General features: G+C 36.7%; 1 protein-coding gene across 4 annotated transcripts in view; it reads right to left on the bottom strand.

Annotated features, from left to right (window-relative positions):
• Positions 1-11,185, bottom strand: part of BRAF (B-Raf proto-oncogene, serine/threonine kinase) — a 140,460-nt gene extending 129,275 nt beyond the window's left edge. For 3 of the 4 annotated variants that reach the window (XM_074366915.1, XM_045510973.2, XM_045510971.2), the window contains exon 1: positions 10,856-11,185. In XM_074366915.1, the coding sequence (XP_074223016.1) occupies positions 10,856-10,975 (120 nt within the window). In that variant the 5' untranslated portion in view covers positions 10,976-11,185. The remainder of the gene's footprint in view (positions 1-10,855) is intronic. The other variant, XM_010947455.3, reaches the window with a different exon arrangement.
• Positions 11,186-12,450: the final 1,265 nt, after the last annotated feature.

Here is a 12,450-nt window from a genome sequence, read left to right as displayed (position 1 = left end):
TTAGATTTCATCTCTTACTATTCACTTCCCTTCTCCAAGCCACTCAGGCAACTGTCGCCTCCTTGCTGTTCTTTGAATAGGTAAGGTTCATTTCTGACTCAGAACTTTTTAACTGGGTTCTTCTGTCTGAAATGATTTTCTCTGACCTCCTAAAATCTTTGTTTGAATGTCATCCTTCTCAGCTAAGGCCTTACCCTGGTCTCTCTATTTTAAATTGCAACCTACCTCCCCAAACCTTACATGTTCTTTCATTTTTCCATAGTACTTACTACCTTCAAACATACTACATAATTTTCATTTTGTGTGGCTGTCTGCCCCCACCTCACCCTACCCCCGCCACACATACAGAATGTAAGCTGGATAGGACAGAGATCTCTGTATTGTATTGTTTTCAAATGTACTCCTAAGTACCTAGATTACTACCTGGCATAGTAGACACTCAAATATTTATTGAATACACAAATACTTATTGTCCTATGAAATGACAATACAAAAGTCATCAATGTAGTTCTGGAAGGATGACAAGGCAAATGGTGAACCACAGCTTTAAAAATGCCAAAACACAAGTCCTAATACTTAACATTTTTTTCTATAAAGCCATGAAACACAGTCTTTCTACTATCATAGTAAGCAGTCTGACTTCTTTCCTATGAAATGCTTACCCAAAATATCTGTATGTTGCCACTCAGGTTTCTTTAATTCAATAGTGGTTTAAAGATAACATTAATGAAACATAGTCAACATTCAAAAAGTCCTTCTAGCTCAATCATCAGTCCTACATTAAGAACTGTCAACAGTTATTGACAACTAGCCCCCTGTGCTACGTATGGCACTCCACTTTTTTTTAAAAAATGCTATAAAAATTTCTGAAAGGAAAAATTTGAATATATTTATCTTTGTCTTGAAAACTGGCAGAAAAATAACACACTATAATTTTGTGAAGGTGTTTACATATTCAGAACCTCATTTTATTCTCATACAACTTCTATTATCCACTTATGTTCAGTGCATGAGGAAGGGCAAGAGGACAAGGATCAAGAGTTGCCAGCAAAGGGGAGGATATATAGCTCAAGTGGCAGAGCGCATGCTTAGCATACATAAGGTCCTGGGATCAATCCCCAGTACCTCCTCTAAAAATAAATAAATAAGTAAACCTAACTACCTTTGCTCCCCACTAAAAATAAATAAATAAATATTTTAAAAGGGGGGAGGGTATAGGTCAAGTGGTAGAGTGCCTGACTAGCATGCTTGAGGTCCTGGGTTCAATCCCCAGTACCTCCTCTAAAAATAAATAAATAAATCTAATTGCCTCCCCGCCAAAAAAAGAAAAAGCGGGGGGGAGGAGGGGGGTTGCCAGTTAAAAGCAAGCACGTATGAATGGCTATGACACAGAACAGCTGCTACAACTCCATGATTAAACTTTTCTCTCAAATAAACATTCATGATAACCAATAACCAAAAGTCTATTTCATTAATACATATAGAAACTTTAAGTGCCAAACTCAGCAGTACAAAAATCATATGCAATAGAGAGTTGTCAAAAAGTTACATCGAGCTAAATTCTTATGAATAATGAAACTTAACTTGAGACTGTGTAACTTACTGTTAACATGAGAAGACATGTACAGGAAGACTATATGGGTAGAATATTTCAAATCTTAAAAGCAAGCATGTAAAAACTAAGATGAAATGAACACTTTCAGTAGTCACAGAATCGGAACATAAGGACTATACTGAATCATAATGACTTCTCTATCTGAAGTTCTCTGACACTATTCCCATGGAAATATAGTAATACAATGTGTAAAAAAAGAAATTTTGAATTATTCAGCAGTAATTAACAACAGTATATTATCTTTCTATAGTAAAAAAAATACAAGGTTAGGAAAGCAGTAATTGTTTGGGATTCACAGAAAAGATAGGATGTTTTTATAATAAATGGGAATTAAATTACCTTCATACAACATTACGGGAAATTATGCTAATAAGAACTCCTTAAAAATAATCATACCTACTTCAGACTCTTAAATTAGTAACTAGTTTCTTTCCTCTAAGCTACAGAGAGATTTCTAAATAGATAGTATAAACTTTAAAACAAAGGAAATGGGGTTAGACCCAACATGACAAAAGAAAAACAAAAAAAGGAGGTTCTATTAACTATTTATAATGTTACTATTGAAGCTAGTAATCCTTTTTAATAAAGTGCATCTATAAACCCAAACAGAAATTTATTTTGCAAAATAAATGCCGTAATGTAGGAAATAGTTAAAAATCCTAGGTCAACAGACAACAACCCCAAGCTGTATTTTAAACTGTTTCAAAACACTCAAAGGTAAATGACTAATTCAAAACATCTTAAAATTTTATTTAATTTAACTTGTTCTAAAAATAAAAAGTCAAACTTTTCTGTTTGTTATTAAAAGTTGTTTACTTAGTGCAAGAAAAAACATAAAACAAGAGTAGAGTATTTCTCAATTTAAACACAAGGCATCTTTTACAATAAGGAGATGCATACTTTTTTTTAAAACATACTAATTTTGGAACAACAGTTGAAAATAGTCTGCCAAAATGTTATGCTTCTCTCTCAAAGTGCCATTTCAAAATTTGTAAGGTAGCCAAATACAATTGGAATACTACTACTTACAACATGAACGAAGCCTGAACAGTATCTATCTTCCTAATTGTTTCAAGGCCCTGTACTGGTCAGGTATTCAAGACTTACACTCTTATGAACACATTTCCCGATTTTTTTGGTTTTTTAATTCTTAAAAGAAAATCACCAGAAATGACCAGAAATATCATTTTAGAGTGTAGGGAAGCCCTCCAGGCTCAGCAGCAAAAAGCTATCATCATTGCAATTTAAAGGGAGGTAAAGGGCCCAAGGGGTTCCAATGAAAAAGCAGAAATAAGACCAACAGCCACCATATGCTTATCCTTAGTGAAAACATAATTTAATGATGTCTCTAAGATTGACAAAGGTGCTAATTTTGGAACATCGCAGAACGCGACATAGATTTCAAATGGAAAAACTCATAATGAAGATGGAGAATAACATAGCTAGTTTTATACACTAGTATCTTCCACTATCTGATGGACATTTTCAGTGACTTTTTTGGTAAATAAACATCTTAATATATTCACTTTCAGCCATACACATCTTGATTACAGTTAATGTCTTTGAAATACAGTAAAAAAAGGATTATTATTGACTTTTTTGGTGCCACCTACTAAGAGATTTCCTTCATTTCTCATAAAGAAATTATTTTGGATAAAACATGTTTTCTTTACCTGCCACTTTTCACAAACTCACCACCAAATAATTCAAGATAGGGATGTGTTAACTATATACTGCAGTGAGTCTTAAGCTTTTTTGGAGAGTAGAAGACACCTTTGAGAACTGGAAGAAAATTATGGACCCTGTCATTTCAAAAGTATAATAGCACAAGAAATTCAAAATTCAGAAGTTCTAAAAATCCTATGAACTAGATCTACCTAATTTAAATGCTTAAAGCTACAGTAATCAAGACAGTGTGGTATAAGCCTAAGAGACATATAGATTAATAAAGCAGAATAAAAAAACTCACATACATAATCAACTGATTTCAATAAACGTGCCAAGGTAATTTAACATAAAAAGGTTAGTCTCATCAATGAAGGTGAAACAACTGGACATTCATTTGAGAAAGTATGAAGAAACCTGAACTTCTATCTCATACTATATATAAAAATTAACTCCAAATGGATCTAAAGCCTAAATGTTAAAGGTAAAACTGGAAGGCATCTGCAAAACACATATTTGATACAAAGAACTTGTATCCAGAATATATATATAGCACACTTATAACTCCCTAACAAGAAGTATTGAATAAAAAGCTTTGAATGGATACTTCACCAAAGAAAATATATGGACAGTAAATAACATATAAACCAAAGTCCAACATCGTTATTCGGAAAATGCAAATTAAAATCACAACGAGCTTCTACTGCATACCTATTAGAGCAGCTAGAATGGCTAACATCAAGGCTGACAATACCAAATGTGGACAAGGATAGAGGCTGGAACTCTCATTCACTGTGGGAGGCAATGCAAAATGGTACTGTCACTTAAGAAAAGTTCGGCAGTTTCTTATAAAGTTAAATACATACTTACCATATGACCCATCAATCCAACCTCTAAGTCCTCACTCAAGAGAAATGAAAACCAGTGTCCATACAAAAATCTGAACCTAAACATTTGCAGCAATTTTATTTATAATTGCTGAAAACTAGGAACCCTACTATCCATCAACAAGTAAATGTAGAAATAAACTGTGCTACATTCATACAATAGAATACTACTAAGCAATAAACAGAAACTAATTACTGATACATGCAACAACATGGGTGAATCTCAAAATAACAAACTAAATGAAAGAAGCCAAATATGTAAGACCACATAATGCATGATTTCTTTTAGATGACTTTTTGGAAAAGACATAGCTAGAGGTCAGACCAGTGTTTGTCAAGGACTGATGTGGGGTGGGGAGCAAACTGAATGCACAGAGGAAAGAGGCAACTTCAGGGGACGATGGAAATGTTCTCTATCTTGATTATGGCAGTAGTTACATGACTATATACTCATCAAACTGTACATTTTAAATGGTACATTACAGTATGTGTAAATTATATTCCAATAAACCTAATTTTAAAAAAAGCAATTATAAACTTTCTATAAAACTCTAACCCCGCATCTTAATTCCAAAACCTTAAATATGATATAGTCTCCCGTAGACCAGGAGTTTGAATACTTTGGCCCATGAACTAAATCTGGCCCACCACCAGAACAGAACCTCTTAAAATTGCATTACAATTAAAATTATATTGTTTTCAAGATCTCTTATCACCAAGCTTAGTTAAGCTGTGTAATTATACTAATGTATTGACTAAGAAGTATTTTGGGATGGAGTATCCTTAATGAGGTCCACTGTATTAAAACACATCTTTATGAATCATGCCAAACCAGGTTGTATTACATCATATTTTTTGTACAGCTCACAAGCTAAGAATGGTTTTTACATTTTTAATGAAAAATAAAATCAGAAGACTATTTCATGACACATGAAAATTATATGAAATCAAAATTTCAGTGTCCATAAAGAAGTTTTATTGGAACACAATCATGCTCATTCATCTACATATTATCTATTAGTTGGTTTTGTGCTATACCACCATTGTTTAGTCTGTGAGTCCCTGAGACAGAGACAAAGTTAGACCCATAATACCTAAAATATTTACCTAAAATATTTGATCCTTTACAGAAAGTTTGCTAACTGCTGCCTTAGACCCAAGTTGTTGAAACTTTTTACTCAGATTATTACACTTGGGGAGATTCATATCAGGCACAAATCTCTCTTCCACACACAGTAGCTCTAAAATTTTTACAGCCATTTAACGCTATTTTCAAGGAAACCAACATGTAAAGCAGATAAATGAAGAATTTCAATAATTAAAGAGTAGGAAGACTAAATAGAGCCTTTGGTAACCTCTGAAGAAGGTCCTTGAAACCCTCAAAGCAGTGTTTTTCAAACTGTCTGTTGCAACCAGCTGGTTGTCAATCTAGTAAACTCATTTCATGAGTAGCATAAAAAAAGAACTGAATAGTATAGAAAATAGAATGCATTGTATCTAATAGGGTTTCATTCACTAATTTTTTAAATTTTTTAATTGAAAATATAGTTAATTTATAATATTATATTACTTCCAGGTGTGTAACATACTGATTCAAAATTTTTATAGATTATTTTCCATTTAAAGTTATTATAAAATATTCACTATATTCCATGTTTATACACATTAACTAATTCTTTCACTAAATATCCGAGTACCTATGTGCCAGATGAGGATTAAAAAATTTACAAAACAGATAAAAATTGCCTCATGTATGTAGGTATTAAAATCTGTATGTCTTACCATGGTAATGTATTTTTTTTTTTTTTTGGTAATGCATTTCTTTTAAATGGTGATAGAACTCTGCAGTAATTTGAAAACCATCATCCTAAGATATATGTTTGTCCCCAAAGTCCTGTCAATAACTGCAGTTATGTTTCAAGAATTAAAATGATGTTTCATTTGATGTTACAGAGCTTCCAGAAGGAAGAAAGTTAATTGCGTTCAGAGCAATTTTTATATTCTTTATCAAGGGCATTCCCAAGACCCCCCCCCAAAAAATGTAATGTTACTGATCACCAGTTTCCCTCTATATACATCCTCCTGATTTCAGAAGGAAAAGAATAACTTATCTATTTTGAATTCAAAAGTTCTGTAACTGTTGCTGATTCTGACTTTACAGAATAACCAATATAGATGAAATAGGCAAAGACAATGAGTAAAAGCCTTAAAACAATTCAACTTTCAAGGAAGACAAAATCCAGTAAGAGCTACTGACAAAGCCTTATTTCAATAACAGTTTGAGGCAAAAATATAGGAAGTAAAGGAACATATTGAATTTCATAAAGGGATTATGACAGAAAATGTTTACTCAGTAAGTACTCAGCTAAATTAACATCAAGGTGTCAAAGAAAACAAAATGCACTCTTGCAATTCTAAATAAAAAGAGAAAATATCTTTATTTTATGGTTGGAGAAAAAGGAAGAACACTAAGTAGCTGCCTTCAGCAAGGTAAACGTGAGGTCTTAGAAGACGCTAAAAAAGCAACGTAGCCTGCTCCCTCCCTCTCTTCCCAACCACTCATAGAACATAGGTTTCCAGTTGTTATGACCTGATCAGCTTCCTTATTAGGAAAGTAAGTAAAAGGTAATGAAGACAAGTCAGACTTCTCTAGCCTGTTATCCTAATATAATTTTTTTGGCCTATTATCTAATACAACTAAATCGCTTGCTCTCAGGTTTTGCTACATTCAAGGATTCAAGTACCCAGTTCCAACGTTCCTTTCTTATCCATGTACTGACAATCAATTCCTTTTATAGCCAGCACATGTAAGTGATTTGATATTAATTTTCTAAAGAAAAGAAAAGGTGAGTGGATGCCCAGAGGAGGGAGTTCACTAAATGATAAGAGAGAAAGTATACAGAGAGGGAACACTAGAAATACCAAAGAGACATTTTATGCTTTTGCCTCACGGGCATGTTCTGTCCACCTTCGAATGTATCTAGACAAGTATTACTAGCAGCAATAGTCAGAACTGCAGAAACAGACAGCTTAATGGGACTACCAATTTTTAAAATAATGATGTAACCCAACCTGGTTTGGCATGATTCATAAAGATGTGTTTTAATACAGTGGACCTCATTAAGGATACTCCATCCCAAAATACTTCTTAGTCAATACATTAGTATAATTACACAGCTTAACTAAGCTTGGTGATAAGAGATCTTGAAAACAATATAATTTTAATTGTAATGCAATTTTAAGAGGTTACCTTCTACAAAAATACAACACAAGAATAGTTAATAAATATCACAACCTAGCACTTTTTTAAATAAATGTATTTTTATGCCATATGGTCTCATTATCCCATATTACCCCATATAGTAATAGAAAGGAACATCAGGGAAATATAAATGCTCAGAAGTAAGTGTTTAATGTCAAAGTATAAGCACATTTGGTAAATATTTAATAAGCTGTCATTTACCAGAATATTCCATTTTGAGCAACTATAAATACAAATATAGGACATGAAATGTATTCACTTCCCAACATAATTTTAAAAATTAAGTCTACACTCTATGTTCAAGATATTTGATAACAAGAATTAAAAAGGGAGAAACAACCTAATATAAAAAAATTTTTTTACTTAAAATCAGTGTATCTGATATGTAAAATGTTTTGCTATATTGCAAAGTTAAAAAATATTAGAAAACCACATACATTGTTATTATTCAAACATAAAGAGCATACGGATATACACCAAAATGTTTATAGTAATTATAACTGAGTGGCAAGATTTTAGATAATTTCTAAAAACTTTCTGAACTTACAATTTTCTAATTTTTCAATAATGAAAGTGCTTTCCCTTCAAGAAACTTTTTAAAACCTGTATTTTACTGTCAAGTAAGGTAATTCTTGAGACTAAAATGTGTCATTTACACATGAACTTTTTACATTTCTTTCCATGCACTTGACAATTGTAAGATATCTCTTTAAGTCCATATAAGGAAGACAGTTCAATTAAAACACTATAGTACATTTTAGTTTCCACTGAGTTAACAAATACCAATTTCAAATTTTAAATTATTTCTTGGAGGAATTTATTCTACCATAACATTGGTATCTATATTTAAATGAGATTCATTTTTAATCATTTACTCTCCCCATCCCCAGTCAAATACATTTATTATAAGCTCTTACAAGAAAATATGAAGGAAAAACTAGTATACATCACTAACCATTAAAACCTGGGTGGAGGAGGCAGTGAGAAAACACTTCTAACTAATGAAAACTAGTTAAAGAGTATCCTTATGATTTTAAGAGACAGAAATATGCTTTCCAATTATTGCCAATTTAAACCTGAATTCATCTAGCCTAGCAGTTCTCAAGCATTGATACATGAGAACTGCCCAGGATGTGTGCCAAATACAAAAACTCATGGCCCTAATTCTCACCTACTGAATCAGAATCTTCAGAGGGTTAAGTCAAACAATCTAGCCCTTTCAAATAAGATAGCAGACACTGTACATAAGAAAAGCCTTCTCTGTATCATGGCAAACCGTTCTAAGAACTCTGAAACAAAGTTCTCAATGAAAACAATGTTATAATAAGAGGATTACAAATTTTATACTCCATACCAGTTAATTTATCCATTCTTCTAGATACAGTTCAACATCACACATGCACTAGAGTAAAGCAAGCCTAGAGGCACCTGTGCCTGGTAAGACAAAGGCATATCCGATTCATGGAAAAAATAGACAACAGATGTGACCTCTAGTATTTATCCATTAAAAACAATGTATCCTAAAAATAAATTTCCATGTCAACGGAACAAAGCTGTTTATAAATACGAAGGAATGTGGAGGTGTGGGGAAGACAAGAGGAAGCTTCAGCAAGTTAAGTACCAAAAGCCAGGAAACAAGGCAGAATGAATGGCAACTAGGGACAAGGAAAACAGAACAAACTAGGAAATGGAAGAAGGGAAGATCCTTAGAATCCAAGAAGTTGGGGGAAATGAACAGATATTAGAGGAAACTGATCTGAGCAGAATGCCAACTTAAAAGTAAGTGGAAAGTGGTGTAATATTTTAAGAAAGAATTTTAAAAATGAGAAATTTAGATGAGATCAAATGATGGTACAGAACACATCCTGAGCATAGATGAAAGTGGTATAAGAGGATGAAAAACAAACATTAATCTGAATAAACTGATACTGAATACAGCAAGCATACTGAATGAATCTCCAAAGTAAAGATGATGAAGCAGGAAAAAGAGAACTGTGTAGACAGAAGAAAGAAGGAGACGTTGTAAGAATTGAGAAACAAAATATAAGTACCGCAGCAGGAAGGAAAGAACTTTGAGCAAAGTCAACGGAGTAAGTCACGTTATCTAATCAATAACTGTAAAGCACAGTTATTATACCATACATTACCTCATTATTTGTAACGTATAATGTATCTTATTTTATGTAATAAAATACCAAATACTAAACATAATAAATTTAATGTAATAAAAACCGAAGTGTAAATAAAGTAATTTGACAAGGTGATAAGAGGCTGAATAATGCAAAAGCAAGCTGAAAGAAGCAAGGAGTAGAGGAAAAAGTAAAAGAAAAAAATTGGGACAAAAAGGAAGACAACCGAAAGAAATTAAACAAACAAACAACAACAAAATGGACAGGAGTAAACAAAGAGGTGTGAATGCACCATGGAAGACTAAAAAGTGCCAGTAGTGCAAGTGAAACCTGATGGAATCTTGACGGCTTCAGGATTCCGAAAGCAACTAGCTCCAAAGGGTCCAGGAAGATTTGTGACGATAAAAAAAAAAAAGATAACAATATCAGGGAGCGGTGGAATGAAGTTAGAGGGCCTCAAGAGGACTAGGGTAAGAGAACTGCAAAAATGGTCTTAAGTACAAGCTGAGGTTAGAAGGCAGGCAGGTCTGACCACTGGCAAAGGAGCGGGGCGGCAGATAGGAATGGGATGGGGGTTACCAGTCAGCAGACAGAGCACTGACAAACATTAGGAACCGGGAGCGTGAGACTGGGATGGAAAAAAGAACGGAAATAGTGGCATTTAGGATTGAAAAAGTAAAGACTAAATCAAAACCATCCTTTGGTTAAACAGGTGAAGAGAAATCTATCTCCCCCCCCAAATAAGTAGAGAAGTGGAAGGGAAGGCAATGGCCTGAAAAGGGGGACAGTCGGGGAGAGCAGATAAGGAATGATGCGCCCATCATCACCATGACCATGTAATAACTACACACAACATTAACTCGGGCTGAGGTCCGGCCCCGGCTACTAACCTACATCTCCCACCCGGATGCCGCCGCCAGACTCCCAGCCCCCCACCCAAAATAAAGAAAACATCTAGGAGATGCGAGGCTGACTACCTTCAGCAAGCCGTGACCTTCTCGGACCAACCCTGAGTCTCGCCCCCTATTGATAGCCTCCTGCTCAACCACCGCTGCCCGAACCTCTCCGTCCCCAAGTGAGGGCCAGGGAAACCCCCCAGGACCATTGTGTGTGTTTACGTAGCGAGGAGCTGCATGACGGAGAGGGTCAGGGGGGAATGCTCGTCTCCCAGCCCGCAGAGCCCAGAGGAGAAGGTGGCTGAGGGCACCAGAGCCCCCACCGCCACCTCCTTTCCCCAAATAAACACCATCCAGCCGAGCCCCGAGACGGGAGGGGTGTAGGGAGCGCCGGCACTCACCTCCTCGGGAATGGCAGGGTCCGCAGCCGAAGAGGCCGCAGCGCCGGCCTCGGGCTCCATGTCCCCGTTGAACAGAGCCTGGCCCTGCTCCGCGCCGCCACCGCCGCTCAGCGCCGCCATCTTATAACCGAGAGCCGGGCCCGAGCGACCGCTGCTGGGCGGGGAGGGGGAAGGGAGGCGGAGGGCGGGGGGAGGCGGAGGCGGAGGCGGAGGGCGGGGGGCGGCGGGGAGGGACGGCCCTGGCGGCGCCGGCGGCGGGAGGGCACCTGGGCCACCTCGGGAACCGGCCTGCGGCCCCCGGCGGAACTGAGCCTGAGGGGATTGGGGGAAGGACGCCAGGCGGGGGGCGGGGGCAGGGGGCGGAGACGACTGGAAGTCGCCGCGGCAACGGCGTCACCCTCGTGTCACGGTCGTGACGTCACCCGAGCTGCGTGACGTGGTCCTCGGCGCGCCCTCGCGCCGCCGTCAGGGGAGGGTGCCTTCCCCCCTGCCCACCCTGCCGCTCACGCGTTTCCTCCGCTCCGGCGTTTCCATGGCTCCGATTAATTCTCTTCTCGTCCTAAGCCTGTTCTGTAATGTTGGCTTTACTAAAGAGGAGGGTGGTGTTCGAGAAGTTGAAATCCTAGAGGGAGGAGGACGGGAAGCCCATACTACTTGTGTTATCTCCATTACAACGCATGTTTCTGTGTCATAAAAATAAGACTTGAAACCCCAAGGTTGAAACAGCCAAGCAGGATTTGATAGAGATATATTTAGGAAAAGCCAGATTATCAGAATGATGCTTGTATCCTTTTCATTAAAGGATTTGGCCTGTTAAAGTGGGTCTAAATGGAAGTCTAAAAGCTTTTTTTTTTTTTTCATCGTTTAGGAATAAAATGTTTTCTTTTAGTGTGTTTTCGTTTTCCAGATTCATTCATTTAACAAATGTCAGTGAAGCACTTTCCAAGTGCTAAGGCCTGCAGAAGGCACAGAGCATTCTAGGCATCTGAAGCATCAAAAGTTTAATCATTATTATTTTCGAGCAAATTATTCAAAATGTTTTAAATGCTTTTGAGTCGTTCATAAACAGAATATTCTAAGGCATTCTTAGAGCAAAAAGTGCATGAAAACAAGAGAGGAGCGGTAAATTACTTTTGAGAGGCCGAATTACAGAATGGAATAAAAGAAACCCAATTCATTATTTAAAATACATTTATTTGAAAGGAAGGGGGAACTTGCAGGGGAAAGAAATTTAAGGAAGGGAGAAACAGGAGTGAGAGACTGGAAGTTATTGTGAGCTCCTAATGGTGTGCAGTTAAAAATCACACAGAAAACGAAACATCAAGTCATGAGGAGCTTTAAATGTACTTCCCATGGGGGGAAGGTTACCAGAGTCCTTCCTGGATTCACCATGATTGAAGAGGTAGAAAGCTGTCCTCCTGACTTCTGAAGCAGAATATCTGTGTACCGATAGGGTCAACATGAGCTCAGGAGCTGATCCTTACTCCCAAGGTAAGGAGTTGTGTGTGAGGCTGCTTGAATAATCAGAATACTAGTATTCGCCTACATTGAAAAATACAGAATATAACCTACTGAATGAGCCTGGCATGCTTTGT

This window comes from Camelus bactrianus, chromosome 7, assembly GCF_048773025.1.
Source record: "Camelus bactrianus isolate YW-2024 breed Bactrian camel chromosome 7, ASM4877302v1, whole genome shotgun sequence".
NCBI lineage: Eukaryota > Metazoa > Chordata > Mammalia > Artiodactyla > Camelidae > Camelus > Camelus bactrianus.
This window is presented reverse-complemented; position numbering and strand designations above follow the sequence as displayed.